General features: G+C 46.5%; 1 protein-coding gene across 11 annotated transcripts in view; it reads right to left on the bottom strand.

The window, feature by feature from the left end:
• Positions 1 to 25,916, bottom strand: part of LOC130368901 (protein mono-ADP-ribosyltransferase PARP14-like) — a 380,920-nt gene that overhangs the window by 16,833 nt on the left and 338,171 nt on the right. For all 11 annotated transcript variants that reach the window (XM_056573329.1, XM_056573349.1, XM_056573383.1 and 8 more), the window contains 2 exons: positions 24,545 to 24,604; positions 20,587 to 20,763 (listed from right to left, as the gene is read on the bottom strand). In XM_056573329.1, coding sequence (XP_056429304.1) covers positions 20,587 to 20,763; positions 24,545 to 24,604 — 237 coding nt within the window. The remainder of the gene's footprint in view (positions 1 to 20,586; positions 20,764 to 24,544; positions 24,605 to 25,916) is intronic.

Below are 25,916 nucleotides of genomic sequence, written 5' to 3'. Positions count from 1 at the left end.
GTACACCACGAAAAATGGGGATTTGGAGGAAGATTCAGAGACTCTGAAGTTATACGAGAATTCGGCCCATGGTAGAAGATCTGCCCAGTCATCCTGGCGGGAGGAAACAAAATGTCGTAAATAATCACCCAAGACCTGGTTAACTCTTTCTACTTGTCCATTGGATTGAGGATGATATGCAGAAGAAAAATTTAATTTAATCTTGAGTTGTTTACAGAGAGCCCTCCAGAATTTAGACACGAATTGGACGCCTCTATCCGAGACGATCTGCGTAGGCAACCCGTGAAGACGAAAAATGTGTACAAAAAATTGTTTAGCCAACTGAGGCGCTGAAGGAAGACCAGGAAGAGGGATGAAATGTGCCATTTTGGAGAATCGATCAACGACCACCCAAATAACAGTATTGCCACGGGATGGGGGTAAGTCAGTAATAAAATCCATACCAATCAGAGACCAAGGCTGTTCGGGGACAGGCAGAGGATGAAGAAAACCAGCGGGCTTCTGGCGAGGAGTCTTATCCCGGGCACAGATAGTGCAGGCTCGCACAAAGTCCACAACATCCGTCTCCAGAGTCGGCCACCAATAGAAGCGAGAGATGAGTTGCACAGATTTCTTGATGCCTGCATGACCTGCGAGATGGGAGGAGTGACCCCATTTGAGGATTCCGAGGCGTTGGCGTGGAGAAACGAAGGTCTTTCCTGGAGGAGTTTGCCTGATGGAGGCTGGAGAAGTGGAAATCAGGCAGTCAGGAGGAATGATGTGTTGCGGAGAGAGTTCAACTTCAGAAGCATCCGAGGAACGAGAGAGAGCATCGGCCCTAATGTTCTTATCGGCAGGCCGAAAGTGAATTTCAAAATTAAATCGGGCAAAGAACAGGGACCACCTGGCCTGGCGAGGATTCAGCCGTTGGGCAGACTGGAGGTAGGAGAGGTTCTTGTGGTCGGTGTAAATAATAACTGGAAATCTTGATCCCTCCAGCAGATGCCTCCATTCCTCAAGTGCTAATTTAATGGCTAGAAGCTCTCGATCCCCGATGGAGTAGTTCCTCTCCGCCGGAGAGAAGGTCCTAGAAAAAAAACCACAAGTAACAGAATTTTTTTGTAGAAGGACAGCTCCAGCTCCCACTGAGGAGGCATCAACCTCCAATAGGAAGGGTTTAGATGGGTCAGGTCTGGAGAGCACAGGAGCCGAAGAAAAGGCAGACTTGAGCCGTTTAAAGGCGTCTTCCGCTTGAGGAGGCCAAGACTTGGGATCGGCATTTTTTTTGGTTAAAGCCACGATAGGAGCCACAACGGTAGAAAAATGTGGAATAAATTGCCTGTAATAATTGGCGAACCCCAAAAAACGTTGGATAGCACGGAGTCCGGAGGGGCGTGGCCAATCTAAAACGGCAGAGAGTTTGTCTGGATCCATTTGTAGTCCCTGGCCAGAGACCAAGTATCCTAGGAAAGGAAGAGATTGGCATTCAAACAGACATTTCTCTATTTTGGCATAGAGTTGATTATCACGAAGTCTCTGAAGAACCATACGGACATGCTGGCGGTGTTCTTCTAGATTGGCAGAAAAAATCAGGATATCGTCCAGATATACAACAACACAGGAGTATAAGAGATCACGAAAAATTTCATTAACAAAGTCTTGGAAGACGGCAGGGGCGTTGCACAGGCCAAAGGGCATGACCAGATACTCAAAGTGTCCATCTCTAGTGTTAAATGCCGTTTTCCATTCATCCCCCTCTCTGATGCGGATGAGATTATAAGCACCTCTTAAGTCCAGTTTGGTAAAGATGTGGGCACCTTGGAGGCGATCAAAGAGTTCAGAGATGAGGGGTAGGGGGTAGCGGTTCTTAACCGTGATTTTATTAAGACCGCGGTAGTCAATGCAAGGACGTAGAGAGCCATCTTTTTTGGACACAAAGAAAAATCCGGCTCCGGCAGGAGAGGAGGATTTACGGATAAAGCCCTTTTTTAAATTTTCCTGGACGTATTCAGACATGGCAAGAGTCTCTGGGGCGGACAGAGGATAAATTCTGCCCCGGGGTGGAGTAGTGCCCGGGAGGAGGTCGATAGGACAATCATAAGGCCTGTGAGGAGGTAGAGTCTCAGCTTGTTTTTTGCAAAAAACATCCGCAAAGTCCATATAGGCCTTAGGGAGGCCGGTTACAGGAGGAACCACAGAGTCACGGCAAGGGTTACTGGGAACCGGTCTTAGGCAGTCCTTGGAACAAGAGGGCCCCCAACTCTTGATCTCCCCAGTGGACCAATCCAGGGTTGGGGAATGAAGTTGAAGCCAGGGAAGTCCAAGGAGAATTTCGGAAGTGCAATTGGGGAGGACCAAAAGTTCAATCCTCTCGTGATGAGGTCCGATGCACATTAGAAGGGGCTCCGTGCGGAAACGTATGGAACAGTCCAATCTTTCATTGTTTACACAATTGATGTAGAGGGGTCTGGCGAGACTGGTCACCGGGATGTTGAACCTGTTGACGAGGGAGGCCAAAATAAAATTTCCTGCAGATCCGGAGTCCAGGAAGGCCATAGTAGAGAAGGAGAAGGCAGAGGCAGATATCCGCACAGGCACAGTAAGACGTGGAGAAGCAGAGTAGACATCAATGACTGTCTCACCTTTGTGCGGAGTCAGCGTACGTCTTTCCAGGCGGGGAGGACGGATAGGACAATCCTTCAGGAAGTGTTCGGTACTGGCACAGTACAGGCAGAGATTCTCCATGCGGCGTCGTGTCCTCTCTTGAGGTGTCAGGCGAGACCGGTCGACCTGCATAGCCTCCACGGCGGGAGGCACAGGAACAGATTGCAGGGGACCAGAGGAGAGAGGAGCCGGGGAGAAGAAACGCCTCGTGCGAACAGAGTCCATATCCTGGCGGAGCTCCTGACGCCTTTCGGAAAAACGCATGTCAATGCGAGTGGCTAGGTGAATGAGTTCATGTAGGTTAGCAGGGATTTCTCGTGCGGCCAGAACATCTTTAATGTTGCTGGATAGGCCTTTTTTAAAGGTCGCGCAGAGGGCCTCATTATTCCAGGATAATTCTGAAGCAAGAGTACGGAATTGTACGGCATACTCGCCAACGGAAGAATTACCCTGGACCAGGTTCAACAGGGCAGTCTCAGCAGAAGAGGCTCGGGCAGGTTCCTCAAAGACACTTCGAATTTCCGAGAAGAAGGAGTGTACAGAGGCAGTGACGGGGTCATTGCGGTCCCAGAGCGGTGTGGCCCAAGACAGGGCTTTTCCAGACAGAAGGCTGACTACGAAAGCCACCTTAGACCTTTCCGTGGGAAACTGGTCCGACATCATCTCCAAGTGCAGGGAACATTGGGAAAGAAAGCCACGGCAAAACTTAGAGTCCCCATCAAATTTATCCGGCAAGGATAGTCTTAGACCAGAAGCGGCCACTCGCTGCGGAGGAGGTGCAGGAGCTGGCGGAGGAGATGATTGCTGAAGCTGTGGTAGTAGCTGCTGTAGCATCACGGTCAGTTGAGACAGCTGTTGGCCTTGTTGCGCTATCTGTTGTGACTGCTGGGCGACCACCGTGGTGAGGTCAGCGACAACTGGCAGAGGAACTTCAGCGGGATCCATGGCCGGATCTACTGTCACGATGCCGGCTGGCAGGTAGTGGATCCTCTGTGCCAGAGAGGGATTGGCGTGGACCGTGCTAGTGGATCGGTTCTAAGTCACTACTGGTTTTCACCAGAGCCCGCCGCAAAGCGGGATGGTCTTGCTGCGGCGGTAGTGACCAGGTCGTATCCACTAGCAACGGCTCAACCTCTCTGGCTGCTGAAGATAGGCGCGGTACAAGGGAGTAGACAGAAGCAAGGTCGGACGTAGCAGAAGGTCGGGGCAGGCAGCAAGGATCGTAGTCAGGGGCAACGGCAGGAGGTCTGGAACACAGGCTAGGAACATACAAGGAAACGCTTTCACTGGCACGATGGCAACAAGATCCGGCAAGGGAGTGCAGGGGAAGTGAGGTGATATAGGGAAGTGCACAGGTGAACATACTAATTGGAACCACTGCGCCAATCAGCGGCGCAGTGGCCCTTTAAATCGCAAAGACCCGGCGCGCGCGCGCCCTAGGGAGCGGGGCCGCACGCGCCGGGACAGGACCGACGGAGAGCGAGTCAGGTACGGGAGCCGGGGTGCGCATCGCGAGCGGGCGCTACCCGCATCGCGAATCGCATCCCGGCTGGAGGCGGTATCGCAGCGCCCCGGGTCAGTGGATCTGACCGGAGCGCTGCAGTGAGGAGAGTGTAGCGAGCGCTCCGGGGAGGAGCGGGGACCCGGAGCGCTCGGCGTAACAAGGTGAATGGGAACGTGTGAGGTGGCCCTGGAGGAGAGGGAGACGGACCTGGTAGGCGGGTCTGGAGAGCCAGAACGGCGACCATGGGAGCATCCTCTAGGGGAGCAACGCTTGCTACAGGGCGGAGTAACGGGGCGATGCCTGTGAGGGGAGCGCCCGTGCCTGCCAGAAGACTCTGAGGATGAGTCAGATGAAAAACGCCCCTATGACGCTGCGAAAGCGTCAGTATAGGGGGAGAGCGGGACCCTCCAGAGGGACGGGAGGGCCACTCCAATGCAGTCACCACATAACGGGAGATCTGAGCCAAGTCGAATATAGACTGGGGAGGGAGAGAACCCAGGCTGGAGGGGCGGCCGAACCCACCGGGTCTGGAAGACAACCGGGGTAGAATAGCAGGGGGGTCTTGGGGAGCAGTGGAGCAGGCAGAGCAAGTGGGTTCAGCAGAACCGGGCATTTTGGAGTTACAGAATTTACAGACAATGGGAAACTAACGCTCCAGTTGTCTGTTTAGAGGGAGGAACAGTTCTAGGCACGGACATAGTGAAAAGAGAACTCTCTCACCCAAGTCTGTGTCCCCAGGGCAGACTTAAGACACTAAGCTAAAACTGGTTAGCTCAGGTGCCTGTGGGCGGGTATATCCTGCTGGGAGGAGCCGACTTTTCTTGTTGCCATAGTGTCAAGCCTCCTAGTGACCGCAGCATACACCCATGGTCTGTGTCCCCCAATGGAGCCGATAGAAAAATTCATTTTCCTTATAAGCAGAGAGCTTCAAAGTAAAAAAAAAAAAAAAAAGCAAAACTTTTATTTTTTTCATCAAATTTGGGAATTTTTCATCAAGAAATGATGCAAGTATCGACAAAATTTTACCACTAACATAAAGTAGAAAATGTCACGAAAAAACAATCTTGGAATCAAAATGAAAGGTAAAAGCATCCCAGAGTTATTAATGTTTAAAGTGACAGTGGTCAGATGTGCAAAAAAATGGCCTGGTCCTATACTGAAAATTGTCCTTAACCCCTTAAGGACGCAGGACGTAAATGTACGTCCTGGTGAGGTGGTACTTAACGCACCAGGACGTACATTTACGTCCTGTGCATAACCGCGGGCATCGGAGCGATGCCCGTGTCATGCGTGGCTGATCCCGGCTGCTGATCGCAGCCAGGGACCCGCCGGCAATGGCCGATGCCCGCGATCTCGCGGGCGTCCGCCATTAACCCCTCAGGTGCCGGGATCAATACAGATCCCGGCATCTGCGGCAGTGCGCGATTTTAATGAATGATCGGATCGCCCGCAGCGCTGCTGCGGGGATCCGATCATTCATAACGCCGCACAGAGGTCCCCTCTCCTTCCTCCGTCCGGCTTCCGGCGTCTCCTGCTCTGGTCTGTGATCGAGCAGACCAGAGCAGAAGATCACCGAAAACACTGATCTGTTCTATGTCCTATACATAGAACAGATCAGTATTAGCAATCATGATATTGCTATGAATAGTCCCCTATGGGGACTATTCAAGTGTAAAAAAAAATGTAAAAGTAAAAGTAAAAAAAAAGTGAAAAATCCCCTCCCCCAATAAAAAAGTAAAACGTCCGTTTTTTCCTATTTTACCCCCAAAAAGCGTAAATTTTTTTTATAGACATATTTGGTATCGCCGCGTGCGTAAATGTCCGAAATATTAAAATAAAATGTTAATGATCCCGTACGGTGAACGGCGTGAACGAAAAAAAAAAAGTCCAAAATTCCTACTTTTTTAATACATTTTATTTAAAAAAAATTATAAAAAATTTATAAAGTTTGAAAATGTGGTATCAAAAAAAATTACAGATCATGGCGCAAAAATTGAGCCCCCATACCGCCGCTTATAAGGAAAAATAAAAAAGTAAGAGGTCATCAAAATAAAGGGATTATAAACGTACTAATTTGGTTAAAAAGTTTGTGATTTTTTTTTAAGCGCAACAATAATATAAAAGTATGTAATAATGGGTATCATTTTAATCGTAAGAACACACGTCATTTTTACCATAAATTGTACGGCGTGAAAACGAAACCTTCCAAAATTAGCAAAATTGCGTTTTTCGTTTTAATTTCCCCACAAAAATAGGGTTTTTTGGTTGCGCCATACATTTTATGATATAATGAGTGATGTCATTACAAAGGACAACTGGTCGCGCAAAAAACAATTGTTTCAAAAAATTGTGCCACACCATGACTATTACCATTGTCTCCACGTAGTGACAGTATAATACCACAATGGTAATAGTCATGGTGTGGCACAATTTTTTGAAACAATTGTGACCAGTCAAGCTTAACACAATGACGCCCACGCCAGGAGTGGCAAGACACTGAATTTACCTGTATCATGTATCAAAGTAAAGAGACATGTAAGTGCCACTTTGGTATTTCTTTTTGTTTACAAAAAATACAAAAGATTTTTGGTCAAATTACACTTAAGAAAAGAAAAAAACAAAGAACTAGATAAAAAGTTATGAAAAGGAGCACAAAATTAGTCCTTAAATGGGCACTGTTATTAAATTATTTTTTTTTACCACAACAGTGATCCTAAAGTTTTAAGATTTTCAGCTTTTCAGGTTTAGAGCTGGTACAAAGTCCTTACAATGGAGGTGACAGACAAAAATGCTATTACAGCAAGAGGCTAAATGGATCCTGCGGACTAACGCAGAGGGACCATTGGGTCGCAAAGATAAAACAGATATGTCTGTCTTTTTGTAAATTGGGATTCTCTTATGGTTATTGTATTGTATATATTAATTTTAAAAAAAGTGTCTGGCGTTGCTCAACGGAAAGTGCGGCTTTATGCAGCTGCAGCACTTTATGCATGAGTTTACCTAGCAGCCACCGTCTGTATTATAGTACAGAGAAGTAGTGGGTTTTAAATTGCCTGGTTAAAACTTTAATCTTTCCCTTCTCCCTAATGCTCAACTGAAGTTCTGAAGCGGAATTAGGGCCATAGCATGATCGGAGGGATGGCGTCCTGGTTGCCATGACTCCTGTTCGCATGGATTGTACCTCAGGGACGCCGGCGCTGCCCATTGGTCGGAATGAGTTGGCACGTGTGACATGGAGGAGAGGCCTAACGGGATCGTCAAGACCTCTGAGGATTGGACGGCGATCCGAGTGCACCGGTTGTTCAAGCAGATTGGATTTTGTAATACAGGTGAGTGAGGGGGGAGGACTGTATTTAGGACGGAAGCTGCAGGTAATACTGAGAGCCAGAAGAAGCGCAACCCGCGTGAAACACGTGTTGCTCTATCACGCACCTGTTTGTTGTACACGCAACCCTGTACAGTTCAGAGATGGAAGAATAAAAGCACGCTAAGAAGTTATGGTGAGTGCAGCCTCGTTTCTTGTTTCTATTGAACACATTGGACTGATTTTGCTGTGGCAGTGCACCACCATCTAATGCACATACAGCCCACACACTAGCGGTCTCCATCTTCCACATAGGATACATAATCACTAGGGCCAGCCCATTCTTTCTACAGTGTGGTAATTTTTGCTATTGCACTCCTTATGGTAAATAAAAGTTTTTTTTCTAATGTTTTTTTTTTTTTTTTTTTTTTTAAGTGAAGTTTTCTATGTTTCATTTGTGTTTAAAAAAGCTGCCACTTTGGACTCCTACTGGCCTGGCACAATTCCAAAATCAGGAAATGCAGTCTGGAGTGCTGAGGGTGTGTGGGTGTGTGTGTGTGTGTGTGCGCGCACAGCCTTAGGTAATCATAGCTTATCTCACACTGAAACCCTTTTATTATAAAATAAAAAATCCTTACAAAACACAAAAACAAGTCCAATTGACTGTAGCAAAAATAAACAAAACTGAACATAAATACAGACATTCCGTCTCAAAAATAAAAAGTTAAACTTTCCTAACCAGCCAGCCCAGGTTATAATAAATAACAAATAATGACCTACCTATAATATCCTATTACCAAACAGTCCAACACACAGACAGACACACACATTCCTTAACAACATACCGTATATCCCGGTGTATAAGACTACTTTTTAACCCCAAATTTTCTTCTGAAAAGTCGGGGGTCGTCTTATACGCCGGGTACTGGGGTCCGGCATAGGAATACCTATTATTATCTGCCCGGCCCGGCTCCCGTGTGTGGCTGCAGGCGGGGGCCGGCCATAGCATGTAAAAACTAATTACTGATACTAAAAACCAGGGGGCTTCCAGCTGTTGTGAAACTACAACTCACAGCATACTGTAGTTTCACAACAGCTGGAGGCCCCCTGGTTTTTAGTAGACAGTATTAGTTTTTACCTGCTATGGCCGGCCCCCACCTGCAGCCGGACACAGGAGGATCATCGCAGGAGGAAGCGTGTTGGACAGGGAATGGTAAGTGACCGGCGGCGCGTTATCTTCCTCAGTGATCCGGTCACCGCTCACCCGGTACTGGCACCTCCTGCTATGGTCCATAGGCCATAGCAGTAGATGCGACCCCGGGCCGGAGGAGCGGTGACCGGATCACAGTGGGGGCAATACAGACATACAGCCTTCAGCCATACACTTTATATGGCTGGAGGCTGACGCTGTATGTCTTTGGGTGAGGGGGGTTGGAGCTGACAACCTAATGTGGGGGGAGCTGCCTACTATTATGGGGGGGGGAGCTGCCTACTATTATGGGAGGGGGAGCTGCCTACTATTATGGGGGGGGGGAGCTGCCTACTATTATGGGGGGAGCTGCCTACTATTATGGGGGGGGGAGCTGACTACTATTATGGGGGGGAGCTGCCTACTATTACGGGGGAAGCTGACTACTATTACGGGGGGAGCTGACTACTATTATGGGGGGAGCTGACTACTATTATGGGGGGGAGCTGCCTACTATTATGGGGGGAGCTGCCTACTATTATGGGGGGGGAGCTGACTACTATTATGGGGGGGAGCTGACTACTATTATGGGGGGGAGCTGACTACTATTATGTGGGGAGCTGCCTACTATTATGGGGGGGAGCTGCCTACTATTATGTGGGGAGCTGCCTACTATTATGGGGGGCTGCCTACTATTATGGGGGAGCTGCCTACTATTATGGGGGGAGCTGACTACTATTATGGGGGGAGCTGCCTACTATTGTGGGGAAACTGGCTACTATTGTGTGGGAGCTGCCTACTATTGTGTGGGAGCTGCCTACTATTATGGGGGGAGCTGCCTACTATTATGGGGGGAGCTGACTACTATTATGGGGGGAGCTGACTACTATTATGGGGGGGAGCTGCCTACTATTATGTGGGGAGCTGCCTACTATTATGTGGGGAGCTGCCTACTATTATGTGGGGAGCTGCCTACTATTATGTGGGGAGCTGCCTACTATTATGTGGGGAGCTGCCTAATATTATGGGGGAGCTGCCTACTATTATGGGGGGAGCTGCTTACTATTATGGGGGGAGCTGCCTACTATTATGGGGGGAGCTGCCTACTATTATGGGGGGAGCTGCCTACTATTGTGGGGAAGCTGCCTACTATTGTGGGGGAGCTGCCTACTATTGTGTGGGATCTGCCTACTATTATGGGGGGAGCTGCCTACTATTATGGGGGGAGCTGCCTACTATTATGGGGGGAGCTGCCAACTATTATGGGGGGGAGCTGACTACTATTATGGGGGGGAGCTGACTACTATTATGGGGGGAGCTGCCTACTATTATGGGGGGAGCTGCCTACTATTATGGGGGGAGCTGACTACTATTATGGGGGGGAGCTGCCTACTATTATGTGGGGAGCTGCCTACTATTATGTGGGGAGCTGTCTACTATTATGTGGGGAGCTGCCTACTATTATGTGGGGAGCTGCCTACTATTATGGGGGAGCTGCCTACTATTATGGGGGGAGCTGCTTACTATTATGGGGGGAGCTGCCTACTATTGTGGGGAAACTGCCTACTATTGTGGGGGAGCTGCCTACTATTGTGTGGGAGCTGCCTACTATTATGGGGGGAGCTGCCTACTATTATGGGGGGAGCTGCCTACTATTATGGGGGGGAGCTGCCTACTATTATGGGGGGGAGCTGACTACTATTATGGGGGGGAGCTGACTACTATTATGGGGGGGAGCTGACTACTATTATGGGGGGGAGCTGACTACTATTATGGGGGGGAGCTGACTACTATTATGGGGGGGAGCTGCCTACTATTATGGGGGGGAGCTGCCTACTATTATGGGGGGGAGCTGCCTACTATTATGGGGGGGAGCTGCCTACTATTATGTGGGGAGCTGCCTACTATTATGTGGGGAGCTGCCTACTATTATGGGGGAGCTGCCTACTATTATGGGGGAGCTGCCTACTATTATGGGGGAGCTGCCTACTACTATGGGGGGAGCTGCCTACTACTATGGGGGGAGCTGCCTACTATTGTGGGGGAGCTGCCTACTATTATGGGGGGAGCTGCCTACAAATGTGGGGGGAACTGCTACTAATGTGGGGGAGCTGCCTACTAATGTTGGGGAACTCCCGACCTAATGTTGGGGAGCGGGGAGCTGGCAACCTAATGTGGGAGAACTGGCAACCTAATGTGGGGGAACTGGCAACCTAATGTGGGGGAACATGCTTCCTACCTAATGTGGGGGGAACTATACTGCCTACCTAATGTGGGGGGGGGGGGAACTATACTGCCAACCTAATGTGGGGAACATGTTGCCTACTAATGTGGGGGAACATGCTGCCTACCTAATGTGGGGGGAACTACAAGGTACTGTACATCGCGGTAGAGGGGTAGTCTTATATGGCGAGTATAACCCAAACTCTACATTTTAACTGTAAAAGTTGGGGGTCGTCTTATACACCCAGTCGACACCCAACTCGATGAAAGGTGAAGCCCACGTGGCCTGAGGGGCTCCAGATGTGGGCGTCCTCTAGGCGAGCTTCCCTGACTATATTATTAAGGGCCACACAGTCATAAATCAGTGGATTATTGGAACCTCTCCTATGTTAGGACCTCATGACATTATTGAAGTCCCCTCCAAAAATCCCTTGCCGACTCGTAAAAAGAAAGGGCTTAATCTTAAAGAGATCTTTACGGCCCCACCTGGTTTGTGGGGCATAGATGTTAATGAGCCGGAGCTCTTGTCCCTTCATGAAGACATCTAAGATCAGGCACCTCCCCATTTCTAATTCAATTACCCGTCGGCATTCAACAGGAGCGGTAAAAAGGACAGCCACCCCACTATACGGCTCAGCAGCAAGAGACCAGTGGGAGGGACCGCGCCTCCACTCTCTCCTGGCTTTTACCAGAGAGGCTAGATCTGAGAATCTGGTCTCCTGTAAAAAGAAAATGTAGGCTTCAACGCGGGCCAGAAAATCAAAGGCTGCAAATCTAGCCGACTTTATGCTGGCACAATTAATAGATGCCAGCGTCAATGGGGTGAGTGCCGTCCCATACAGGGTGATTAAATTAGACAGCCACACCCTTTACTTTTTCTTTTCCTTCTTTTTTGCCCCCTCTTCCCCTGAAGAAGACGAGAGGGCAGGACCACTCTTGGATCTTGTTTTGGACTCAGATCCATATTGTCCCTGTCTCCTTCCGGCCCTGGTCTAGCCCTGCCCTCTGACGAAGGTGCCTCAACAGGACAGGGCCCAGTTCCCCCCAGAGGCTTTTTCTCCCTAGGCACCTTGACCTCACCTTCCCCCTCAAAGGAGAGGGGGGGAGGAGATGGTATCGAGGACGAGTTACCGGTTTGACAGGACAATCAGAGGAGGGGGGGGGGGCAGTCAGGCTTCCGTTTTGGACCTGGCCCGTGGTACAAGGAACAGAGGGCTCTGACCTCTTCTTTCTCCCTTTCCTTTTGCCCTTGTCTTTCTTTTTAGGCCTCTCCCCACTCTCCTCATCAACACTTTCATAGTGGGAGGAATCAGAAGGGTCGGCCATATTGCCTTCCTCTCTGCGCAGCCTCCTGATCTCCTCATTCGGCACGTTCTCCTCCAGGGCTTCAGCAGTTACAGGGCCAGCTTCAGGAACAGGGGCTGAAGCTACCCCCGTCACCTGGGCACTCTCCAGCTCCCTACTCCTTCTACGATTTCCCCCCTGCCTTAGTTTGGCGGGCCCTTTTTCCTCACTAGCCCTGTTGCACCCCCATCCCTGCCCGTACCCTCCCCAGCCGAGGCAACTTCCCAGTTCTCCTCAGCCGGACCGGCTGCTGCACGGGCAAAGGCGCTAGGACAATGGCTAAAAGGATGCCCGAGGACACCACACAGGTGGCACCGGATCTGTCTACAGGTTGCAGCCAGATGACTCACCCCACCACACAAAGCGCAGACCTGCAGAGTACAGGCCACGCTAAAGTGGGTGGGGCTGCCACACCTGTGACAGACTTTAGGCTGACCCTGGTAGAAGACCTAGATCCTATCACGTCCAAGGAAGGCGGTTGACTGAATGTGGGCAACCGTACTCCCTGAACGCTTGAGTTTGACGGAAAACGTCCAGACCCCGGACTAGATCCCGTGCTCATCCAAGTTTTTCTTGGGCATGTCCGTCACATCCCCATACCGTCCGAGCCAGGTCATGATGTTATCAGAAAGTGACTTGTTACGGATCACCTTCTTGACCGAATTCTGATGGGAAATCGCCTTTACAGCAAAATCCCGCCAGCCGGGCTTATTCTTCGCCACTTCATAGTTCGACCAGAAGAGTTCAAGACCCTCTGGCCAAACAAAACTGATGTCAAACTCAGATGAACTGTAGGGTTGAATCAGGGAAAGGATGTCACTCGCCCTGAATTCCATCTGAAGGAGGAGCTTAACCACTTTTGCGCGAGGTGGGCACGCATCCTCGCCCCTCCAAATCAGACGGACCACATTCCTACGGTTATTGTCCTGCCCGGATCTTGGGAGGGACCAGACCACCTCGCCATTCCGCTCAAACCGTGCCTCTCTATCCAGAAAGACAGGTCAACCTCACCCTTTCCCTCTACCTGGATCGACCTGTCTCTCCTGCGTAGAGCCTCCAGGTGGTGCTGTTGCAAGTGGTATCCAGAGCCGAACTGAGACTGGGACCCCCCCTGAACCCCTGGCAACCACATTGGTATAGCTCCTAGGAGCAGTCACTACCGAGGAGGCAGCCGGACCAGACCCAGACCTAGACCCAGAACCACTAACACCAACATTCAAACCACTACTCTCCTCATCTTTATTTTCATTCATGCTAAACTTCCCATTCATACCACTACTACCACCAACATTCACTCCACTGACCCTCCCACACACATTCCTCTCATCCACAACACTACTACACCCATCATTCTCACATCTTGCACTCTTATCATCTTGCAATCTTTGCCTAACAAATTCTGGGCTGCCTGGGACTTGTAGTGTTGCTGGTTTTCTGTGCTGGCTTAGCTGCTGGGGTTGGTGCTGATGGCTCCTCCTCCATGGCTGATATCTCCTCCTGAGTCTGGGGCTGCCCCACCGGGCGCACCCCAGCTTCTCCCACAGTGCCAGCAGTTAATTTGCCCGACTGTACAGGCTCTGCAGCTGATCCAGGTGCCTGGACACTCCCCCCCCCCTCATAGTGGAGTGCCCCGCAGCACCCGCAGAACTCACTGTACTCGGAGGACTGCCCCCCAGGCACACAGGTCCAACGCTGTCTGCCACCGGCGCCTGGACACTCAACCCCCCCCCCTTCACAGAGGAGTGCCGGTAATGCCCACAGCACTCAGGGAACCGCAACCCCCCCCCCCCCCCCGAGCACATGGCGGCATAGCTCTCCTGTGGCACTTGCACATGCCACCCTGGGGCGGTCCTGTATTGCCAGAGCTGCCCACCATGAACCCATCCTGCCCCTCCCTACCGGCAGGATGAGTGGGCTTCACATCTATTGCATCCACAGCCTTTACTGATGCCATGCGGGCATCGTTCCACCACAGAAACGGGGTCTGGGAGTCTGGGGAGCCCAGCAGCCTGAACCAGCTTTGCAGCTGGCCCAAACTACTGGAAAGGAACAAACACGTACTGCACGGATTCTTGTATCTTTTGCTTTTTTCTTTCCTCTTAACTGCCACATCATCACATAAATCGTCACCAAAGGTCAAATTCTGGAGGTGGGCTGGGGGCTCCTGCATGACTATAGCCCTCCAATAAGCCCCCAGCCTCACTCTCCACATCATCCTCCTCGCTCTCACTAGAAGGAAGTGCCACCTGGGTTGGTTCAATGTAGCTGTCCTGGGTGGTCTGGGTGTCACATGGAGGAGCTACAGGCACAACATCTTCCACCTTTACAACCTCACAGCCATCCTCACTTTCTTCACCTCCTCTCTTCTGCCCTCCTCTCCTCCAGCTTTGTGCTCTCAGCCTTCAGGGATGCAATTCTTTTCTTCAGCTCAGGTCTGCTTCTCTTGGACCCAGAGTTTGCTAGACTCTGGGCCCCACACAGATCCTCTCTGGCCAACCTAAGCTCCTTACCACAGCGATCGTATTCATCAAACCGTGCGGCCATGCGGGAGCAATAGATCGTACTGGACTCCTTGGCCCTCTTTCAGCCCACATCTCCGTACTCCTTCCTCATCGCCTTCCTTCCACCAGATCGCCTCCAGCCACGAGGTCTGACTCACCAGAGGCTGCAATGTTACAGCACCAGAGCCGGTCACAAGCTACTGGTAGCAATAAGGTACGTGCCTGGGTGAATGTGGATCCCTGCAGTGCAGATAGAGGAGATATGCTGTCAGATTTACCAGTGTCTGGAAGTTCTTTAACAGATACCACTATGAAGGCCATGTTACTTTTCAGAGAGACATGGCATCCGTGTCATTGAAGTGGACAGCAGCTCCTGTGATCTCCGAGGAAGGAGGTCGATTTAAGAAGGTACTCGGACCATTTAGTAATAAAGGAACAAGTAAAATGTAATCACATAACAGCGCTAGGACTACACCTTTTCGAGGGGGGGACCCCCCCCACCTTTTCGAGGGGAGGGACCTGGACCTGACGAAGAGGGGGTCCCTCCCCTTGAAACACGTAGTCCTAGCGCCGACCGGAGCACCTTCTTTGCCCACTGACGTGGATTACATCTTCATTTGCCTGACCGACCTGAGACCCACTCCGGACGGGAGAGCTCCTGGCTGCAACCCGGTTAACTGCCCAGAAATCGGGCAATAGGCTCCTATAGTTGTTGTGCTCTCAGTACAACACCACCAGGTGAGCAGACTCTTACCACCTGCTATTGTCTTTATCACACCAGGAGTAACGGCACATTGCTGGGCAATTTTTCTGTCTTTTTTTTTTTTCAGCATTGAAGTGGACAGAGCTCACAGGGTGCCACGCCCCAGACACCTAGACGAATCCGTCCCTCGGGACGTATTAGCCCGGATTCACTTCTTTACGATTAAGGAAAAGCTCACTAATGGTCTGGCGGTTCCCTACTATCATGTTTCTATATACCGGATCTATCTGTGGTGACCTTACAAGCCAGTATAGAATTGCTTCCTGTCACACAAGCTTTAAGATCAGCTAACATCCCATACAGGTGGGGTTTTCTGGTCCGACTTTTAATACGGATTGGAGACTCTACGCATTTTGTCTGCACCCTGAAGGATGGTCAAGATCTGCTTTCCTCATGGAACATTCACTTAATCCGCTTAATTTACACCCACAGATACTTTCTCAACTGCAAATGTCTTATAATATGGACTGGCAGGAAAAAAGTATTCAATACTTAGGTATACAGTTATCCTACCCACACTCTACACTGTATCAATCTAACTATGATCCGATATTAATGACTAGAGCCTCTGAAACAGACTCTCTAACTAAAGCAATGATTTCCTTGGTTGGAAGAGTAGCAACCTTTTAAAATGTTTTGCTTCCGAAACATACCTAAAAAAAATACCTATTTCGAACAGTCCCTATAATGCTTCCAAAATCCTTTTTTTTACACATATACAGCGTATAATTTACTAAGTTTATTTGGGCTGGTAAGAAATCTAGGGTGTCTCAGACGCTTCTTCCGAAGACAAAAAAGGCGGGTGGGCTGGGGTCCCCAGATTTATGGGGCTACTATGTCTTCACGCTTGTGTGGCCTCAACAAAAAAATGGATAGATGGGGATGATTCCCTTCCTTGGACTTCTATAGAAAGCCAATCCATTGCCCCCTATGCACTAATAGATCTACTATACCTTTCTTTATGGGGTTTGGGCCCCCCCCCCCCCCCCCCCATGACCAACCCGTTGGTGAAAGCAACCTTTGCTGCATGGCAGACTTATGTTACTCAGTCCCACACGCAGGTTAAAAAAGTAAAGTGGGATATACCTTTAAGTTTAGTTCAGGCACATAGGGGGAGATTTATCAAAACCTGTGCAGAGGAAATGTTGCCCAGGTGCCCATAGCAACCAATCAGGTTGCTTCTTTCATTTCTGAAAATGCCTCTGAAAAATGAAAGAAGCGATCTGATTGGTTGCTATGGGCAACTGGGCAACATTTCCTCTGCACAGGTTTTCATAAATCTCCCCCATATTCCGGACTTGAATATTAAACACAGGTCACTGTCAGGTATTACACAGGTCAGAGATTTATATGACGGTCCAATACTCTTGCCATATGAAGCACTCCGTAATAGATACCACTTGTCTAATAAGGACTTTTATAAATATTTGCAAGTTAGACACTTCCTTACTTCCCTAGAGCAGCCTCCATCTACCACTGACTTCCACATTCTCAGGTTGCTTTCTTCCGAGGCAAAGGGTTTAAAATCTATCTACACTACCCTCCTAGGTGTTGGTGAATTCCATAAGTCATATCCCTTCTGCATGTGGGAGAGAGACCTGGAATTTCCTTTGCACCGGAGGAGTGGAGCCGTGCATTTAAAAATATAAACTCTGCTTTCGGTGTTCTACTCATGTGGAAAGAGCCTATATGACTATCCTGAGATGGTACTATACCCCGGATAGAATTGCCAAAGCGTTGACAGGCTCTTCAGACCTTTGCTGGCGAGGATGTGGACATAAGGGTTCCCTCTATCATATCTTGTGGACCTGCCCAATCATTCAGCCATTCTGGATGGCCTGTAAATGTTTTTTTAATACATTTTTGGATTGTTCATTCAATTGGTCTCCAGAGTTAGTGCTCTTACTACTTCCTATGGAAAATATCCCACCCTCTCACAGGGACATTCTCTGCCTTACATGTATCATATCCAAAATAGCTCTTACCAGTCACTGGAAATCTCCCACAGTCCCAACTATAGAAGTGCTCATCAATAAACTCAATACTACCTATTCATTTAAAAAAGATACTTGCTTTAGGTTCCGGTACTGGATATCCTCTACACATTGTAAAGACATCTAGTTTAGTCCAGATGGGGGTACATGGTTCATATTCTATCGCTACTCGACCTTTTACTTTCTCATCCTAACGCATTGGGTGTTCACCTGTCACTAATAGATCTTTAGACCAGAGCTCATACATTCACTGTACAGGTAATGGTGGGGTAAAGGTAACTCATTCACCGCCATTTAAGTTTACTAGATGTCATACTTTGAACTATGCTAGATTGCTTTGAATATCAGTCAGGTCTTCATGTTGTTGTTGTTTTTTTTTCTTTTTCCTTTTGTTACGTTTGTGAGGCGCTATGTTGCTTGTTAATACTGTTGCCTTGTCAAGAATGTATTCTTGCAAAAGAGACTTTAATATAAATTTATTGAACGTAATAGAACATGTCAGTTTTACTGTTAAAGGGGTAATCCAGGAAAAAACTTTTTTATATATATCAACTGGCTCCAGAAAGTTAAACAGATTTGTAAACTACTTCTATTAAAAAATCTTAATCCTTTCAGTACTTATGAGCTTCTGAAGTTAAGGTTGTTCTTTTCTGTCTAAATCCTCTCTGATGACACCTTTCTCGGGAAACGCCCAGTTTAGAAGAGGTTTGCTATGGGGATTTGCTTGTAAACTGGGTGTTTCCCGAGACAGGTGTCATCAGAGAGGATTTAGACAGAAAGCTCATAAGTACTGAAAGGATTAAGATTTTTTAATAGAATTAATTTACAAATCTGTTTAACTTTCTGGAGCCAGTTGATATATAAAAAAAAGTTTTTTTCCTGGAATACCTCTTTAAGTGCACTGAATAAAAATGCCCCCCCCCCCCCCCCCCCCAAGTAGTAAAACTGAATTTTGTTTTATTCCACCCCCCCCCCCCCCCAAAATGTTTTTGTTGTGCCATCGATTATATGGTAAAATGAAAGGTGTCATTACAAAGTGCAATTGACCATGCATAAAAAAAACAAGCACAAATGGGACTGTGGATGAAAAAAAACAAAAATGCAAAAATTTAATTCTGTGTCCCCAGAGCCAAAGTGGTCTGTGTCCTTAACCTGTTGGGGACAAGGGCGTACAGATACTTAAGGACCTGTACACCCTTTGCGTTTTCTGTTCACCGCCGCTCGGTACCGATCACCCTGAAGGATAGGAGTGAGGTGGCAGGGGTGCCACCTCCTCCTGTCCCCTGCCATTGGTCAGTCAGGACTGACCGACCAATGGCAGTTGGGGGTGGGGGTTAAAGTTAATTTCCCCCGCTCTGCCCACCGATGAAAGCAAGGGCAAAGCGGGGGGAGAACGGTGTCCGGCAGCTTACCTGCCTGCACTGATGATCTGAGGCGGTGGCAGCGGCAAGAGGAGGCAGGCGGCGATCCTGGACAGGCAGGTGGCGATCCTGGACAGGCAGGTGGCGATCCTGTGGTCTTGCCTCTTGTTGTGGTCTTGACTCTGGTGGTGGTCTCTAAACTGGCCCTCCAGATCTAGCAAAACTACAACTCCCAGCATGCCCAGACAGCTATTTGCTGTCTGGGCATGCTGGGAGTAGTAGTTTTGCATGATCTGGAGGGCCACAGTTTGGAAATCACTGTACAGCGGTCTCCAAAATGTGGAGATTTTTTGAACAGTGTTCCGTGAAAATGAAAAATGTAATTTTTCATTTGCACAGCCCACTGTTCCAAAGGTCTGTCAAACACAAGTGGTGTGTAAATGCTCACCGAACCCCTTATAACAATCTGTGAGGGGTATGGTTTCTAAAATGGGGTCATATGTGGGGGGGTCCACTGTTCTGGCAGTATGGTGGCTTTGTAAACACATATGGTCCCCCAACTTCCATTCCAACCAAATTCTCGTGCGCCCACAGAGCACTTTACATCCACATATGAGGTATTTCCTTAGAAGAAACTAAAAATTTTGGGGAACACCAGCAGAAAAAAAATAAATAAATAACGAAAGTTCGTCAATCACCTGTGGGGTGTTAAGGCTCACTGAACCCCTTGTTACATTCCTTGAGAGGTGTAGTTTCCCAAATTGTGTGCCATGTGGATTTTTTTTGCTGTTCTGGCACCATGGGGGCTTCCTAAATGCAACATGCCCCCCAAAAACCATTTCAGCAAAATTAGCTCTCCAAAATCCCATTGTCGTTCCTTCCCTTTGAACCCTGTAGTGTGCTCGCAGAGCACTTTCCATCCACATATGAGGTATTTCCTTACTTGAGAGAAATGGGGTTATGAATTTTGGTGGCGTTTTCTCCTTTTACCCCTTGTTAAAATGAAAAAAAATATGGTTCTACAAGAACATGTTAGTGTAAAAAATTAAGATTTTGAATTTTCTCCTCCACTTTGCTGCTTTTTCTGTGAAACACCTAATGGGTTAACAAACTTTCTGAATGTCATTTTGAATACTTTGAAGGGTGCAGTTTCATTAATGGGGTCCATTATGGGGTATTTCTAACAAAGACCCTCATATCACTTGAAAACTGAACTGGTCCCTAAAAAAATTCCGATTTTGAAATTTTCATGAAAAATAGGAAAACTGCTGCTAAACTTTGAAACCCTCTGTCTTCAAAAAGTAAGAACATGTCAACTATATGATGCCAACAAATGTGAATATGTATATTATATATGTGAATCAATATATAATTTATATGGCATGTCCCTTTTCCTTACAAGCAGAGAGCTTCAAAGTTAGACAAATACAAAATTTTAACATTTTTCATGAAATTTCGGAATTTTTTACCAAGAAATTATGCAAGTATCAATGAAAATTTACCACTAACATAAAGTAGAATATGTCCCGAAAAAACATACTCTGAATCAAATGCCTGAGTAAAAATCATCCCAGAGTTATTAATGCTTAAAGTGACAGTGGTCAGATGTGCAAAAAATGCTCTGGTCCTTAAGTCAAAATGGGCTTGGTCCTAAAGGGGTTATTATTAAAATATTTCTCTGCTCTGTAAAGTACACAGTACATAAGAGTGTAAACATCACGTAATTGTGCTGCTGATGGATGCAATGGAACTAATCTTACCTGTTCCAATAGCGGGTATAGCCACTGACTTAAGTCCAACATGTTCACATTTACTTAGGATTTCAGAGACCAGATCAGAGATGTTGCTTAATTTACCATTACAGTTGCAGTGTAAAATCCAGTCACAATTCAGATGACCCGCTCTGGTCATTACTAATTTTTTTCCAGAGTCATGACCTGAAATAGTAACAGAAACTTTAGCTTACAGAGTAAGCATTATTGGAAAGCTATTAGGCATTTCTAGGAGGAAGCAGGACTTGAAATGTTTCGCAAATGAGGATTTAAATGTTTGGATGCTTGCATGTTGGGTTTTATTTACAATGTTGATCAGATTGACACATGCAACAATTTTAGCATGGGTTATGTAATGTCTGTACAATACTTATTGTTACTATCTGTGTGCTTCCATTTTTGATGCTTTGGCATATAGTTATACCTTGTATTGCACCAGATATCATTACAATAAAATGAATAAAAAAAAAAAAAAAAAAAAAAAAAAAAAAGGTGTACCCTAAGCGTGTTGCGAATAGAAACTTTAAGGGCTACTCAACTGGAAAACTTTCTTTTCAATCAAATGGTGCCAGAAAGTTAAACAAATGGAAGTAATTTACAAATTTTAAAATCTTAATCCTTTGAGTACAGTAACCCCCCCCCGACATGCGATGGCCCTGACATATGATCAAATCGACATACGATGGCCTCTCAGAGGCCATCGCATGTCGATGTCAGCATTGACATACGATGCTTTTATATGTCGGGGCCATCGCATTAACTGCTATCACACAGCGCAAAATGCTTAAGCTGCTGTCGGATAGCAGTTTAAGCATCCCGGACAGGTTCACTTACCTATCCCCACTGCGATCCTCCAGTGTCTTCTGCATCTTCTCCAGCGTCCGGGCCTCGCTTTCCGGCGTCGTTATTACGTCGCTACGCACGCCGTGCAGAGGCAGCAACGTAATAACGTCACCAGAAAGCGAGGCCCGGACCCTGCAGAAGATGCGGAAGAAGCCGGAGGATCCCGAAGAAGACGTCGGAGCAGCGGGACAGCATCGGGAGCCCCTGGGACAGCATCGGGAGCGGTGAGGACGCGGTCTGGAGCAGCGGGGACAGGTGAGTATTAAATGCACTTTTTACATTGCACGAATCCCTCAACATACGATGGATTCGACAAACGATGGGTCGTTTGGAACAAATTACCATCGTATGTTGAGGGACCACTGTACTTATCAGCTGCTGTATGCTCCAGAGAAAGTTCTTTTCTTTTTGAACTTTGCCTGATCACAACTGCTCTCTGCTTACACCTCTGTCCATGTTAGGAACTGTCCAGAGCAAGAGAGGTATATTATAGGGATTTGCTCCTGCTCTGGATGGTTCCTAAAAGAGAGATGAGAGATCCAATACAAGTTCCTTTGTGTGACCAGGAGAGTTGAAGTATTATCAAAGTTGAAGAATGACTCCATTCTGCCCCTGTGTGTCTAATGCCGGTTCATAAATTTTAAATGCCCGGAACATCTTTCGTTATACCGTACGGGTGTATTTTGTATATGAACCTAGTATATTTAATAGTGGTACTTTTAGTCACTTGTAGTCAATGTTAGCAAAATAAATCCATCCCGGCAGAACTGTACAACAGGCTGATTCAGTCTTCTGCACACAGCAGTATAAACTATTTCTGAAGAACATCGCAGCTAGAAATATTGAATGCTATATATAAGCACCAGTCTAACAATATTATTTGTCTATTCTAACCTTTACTGTAATACTATATTACAGTATTCTATTCATTTTCACAGGCTGCTTTGCATTTTAATATTGTCTGGCTAGGGCTCTCAGTTCCCTGCCCCGCTCACAAAAAATTTTCACTGCTTTTTAATAAAAAAATTATTTTGTTTTAAAACATTTAAATGTTGTTGCCTACAAATTCAGGCATGGCCACAGTATCAGTTTTACATCTTTTATTTTATTTTTTCATTATTACATAATGAAATTATTGAAATCCACATAGCAGACTATTTCAGCACAGAGCTGAAATAATCATTAACAATAAACAGTAGCTACAAAGATCACAGGTTAAATATGTGGCAAACCACAAGAGCACGTATTTACTATGCAAATTAATTGTGGCTAACCACATATTTAACCTGTGACCTTTGCAGCTACTGTGGTCTAGTTAAAGGGGTATTCCAGGCAAAAAACTTTTTATATGTATCAACTGGCTCCAGAAAGATAAACAGATTTGTAAATTACTTCTATTAAAAAATCTTAATCCTTCCAATAGTTATTAGCTTCTGAAGTTTTCTGTCTAACTGCTTAATGATGTTGTCACGTCTCGGGAGCTGTGCATGATGGGAAAATATCCCCATAGGAACTGCACAGCTCCCGGGACATGACATCATCATTGAGCAGTTAGACAGAAAACTTCAGAAGCTAATAACTGTTGGAAGGATTGAGAGAATTTTTGCTGTTAGTCCCGATCATTAGTTCTTCTTTTCAATGTCAACCTGTGGAAAAGAAAACTGTCAGTGATTAGAGCAACTTATTACCGCTGCTGATAGAGATGCTGTGAATTGGGAACAGCTGTTTGCAATTTCAGCTGATGGGGCGGACAGATACAGAGAGGCCAGTTGTATCCCCTATTCCATACAGATATTATTCCTTCATAATGTATTATCATTTTGTTATATAACTTTTATCTATATTACACAGGGGTGCAGGTCAGGCAAGGGTATAGAGACGCCAGCAACATCTCTTCTTCCAATTTTTTTTATTTATTAATAATGTATTTTAATATTGTCTTTAAAGTGTATGTGTGTGTATGTGTGTGTGTATGTGTGTGTGTGTGTGTTTCACTTTTTTTTTCTCAATTTTTTTTACATTTTTTTTAGGTAGTACTACTACTCCCAGGATGGAACAGACTGTTCCATGATGGGAGCTGTAGTACCTGTACTAATAGACAGATCACAGCAGATGTCACTCCTGACACCCGATGCCATTTTCCTATCTATTGCAGAGATGGAGCGGCTTTCTCCTGCGCTCACATCTATGCACTATACTCCGACCGGCCAGTGATGTGAATAGAATTCCCATCATTTACTCATATTTCCCGCAGAGAGCTGTGATTGGCCAGATGGTTCCAGACAATCACAGCTCTCTGTGGGAAATATGAATAATAGGTATATATACGGCATATATTCATACTACAGTGGGACCAGCTGGGACACTCAATGCTATCGTCCTATCTGGATGCGAGAAAGCTACCCGCATCTGTACATTATACAGGACGATCGCAGCGGGTATCGGGAGTGACACCCGGGGCGATCTGTCTATTAGCACAGGTACTACTACTCCCATCATGGAACAGGCTCCATGCCGGGAGTAGTAGTACTACTTAAAAATTTTTAAAAACAGAGAAAAAAAGTGAAACACACACACTTTATTAAACACATGATTAAAATACATTACTAATAAAAATTCACAGAGAATTTATTCGGATTGAATCGATTTTAATATTTATTTTTTATTCGATCATCTCTAGCACTGACATTTGTATATACAATGTGTATATTTTGAGTGAAAAGATTCTCTATACTTTCTACCACTAGGGGTCCCTCCACTGCCCAACACTGTCCCAAGACAGACTGCAAGAAGTGTGGGTGGGACGAGCAGGGTTTTGTGCATGCTCCTGGCTTTTCAGTCATCCTGCTCTAAGTCGTGGTGTCACAGAGCCTCAGTGCACCGCACAGCCAATTGTGGCTCTGAGAAGTGAAGGGGGAAGTCCCCCCCCCCCCCCCCTAAAACTTTAAGAGCAAACATCATTTTATGTGGAAACATCCTCACTTCTTTAGTTAACTGCATGTAATGTGAGCAACATAAACAAGGGAATTAGGAGTCATAGGATAAAAACCAGGATTAGAACCAGGTAAAGTGTAAACCTGGAGCATTTTTTTAATCTACTTACCTTCCTGAGCACTCTTGATAATATCAGCTCCCGCTGATGTAAAAATCATTTTGGCCACAGCTATGGAAGACAGTAAAGATTAATGAATAATCACCTTTGCTAACAGCACTAAAAGTTCATAATAGTAAGCTCATCATGAAAACTTGCACAAAGGATAACATAGGGGAAATCTCCTGGCCACAATCTTGTATACAAGTTGGTGATTAAGCGAATTGAAAGGGTTAATATGTCATACCTGGGTCCAATTGTTTACTTACCTCTCCAGGCTCCAGTGTTATCCTTGTTGTAACTATCTGTTTGCTCTGTCCTGTGTTTATAGAGATCAGTGCAGGGAAGGGACAATTTAACAACTGCACAGTTCTCTGTGAAGAAACAAAGCTTTTAAAGGGGTACTCCATTGGAATTTTTTTTTTTTTAAATAAACTGGTGCCAGAAAGTTAAAACAGATTTGTAAATTAATGTGTGACCACAGTGCTCTCTGCTGACATGTCTGTCCATGTCAGGAATTGTCCAGAGCAGGAGCAAATCCCCATAGCAAACCTCTCCTGATCTGGACAGTTCCTGACGTGGACAGAGGTGTCAGCAGAGAGCACTGTGGTCAGACAGAAAGAAAATTCAAAAAGAAAAGAACTTCCTGTGGCGCATACAGCAACTGATAAGTACTGGAAGGATTAAGATTTTTAAATAGAAGTAATTTACAAATCTGTTTAACTTTCTAGAGCCAGTTGATTACAAAATTGTTTTCCACTGGAGTACCCTTTTAATAAACACTTTGCACAATCATCATGAGAAGAGCTAACACAGTCTATGTGGGAGCAGACCTGAGTGGATATAGCTTCTTAAAGGGAACAGGGATCTGGTCTGAGGTCTGGACTTCTTAAGGGGGTCTGGTGTCTGCATTTCTTAAGGGAGCCTGGATCTATTTGGGGGGGGGGTTGGGTGATCTGTAGGGGTTCTGGCAGTTTTGCATTTAGTTGTACTGTATTTATGGGATTTGGGAGGTCTGTTGTAATGTCCGTTTTTGTGTCTTTTCTGTTTTAGGGTCTATTCTGCTGGTTACTAGTTTTACCTTTGCTATGTTTGTCTGAGTTTTAACCATGGTTATATTTCTGTTATGATGGATTTTAGTCTGCTTTGTTTTTAGTACATCTGCCGATTTTTAGGATTATGTATGTCCGTTCTGCTTAGTACCTTGTTATATCTTAGTCTGTGTTCACACTGTGAGTTTTGCTTGTACCCATATTCCTCCATATTTTAGAGTTTGATTTTGGAATATTCCTGTTTGATATCCTGACCTGTATTCCTCCATGTTTTCGAGTTTGGCTTTTGAAGTTTTCTCTGGAGTCTCAGTCTAGTGTTCCGCAGATTATAT

The sequence above is a fragment of the Hyla sarda genome, chromosome 1, assembly GCF_029499605.1.
Source record: "Hyla sarda isolate aHylSar1 chromosome 1, aHylSar1.hap1, whole genome shotgun sequence".
NCBI lineage: Eukaryota > Metazoa > Chordata > Amphibia > Anura > Hylidae > Hyla > Hyla sarda.
Note: the sequence above shows the minus strand (reverse complement) of the source record. Positions and strands in the feature narration are given on the sequence as shown.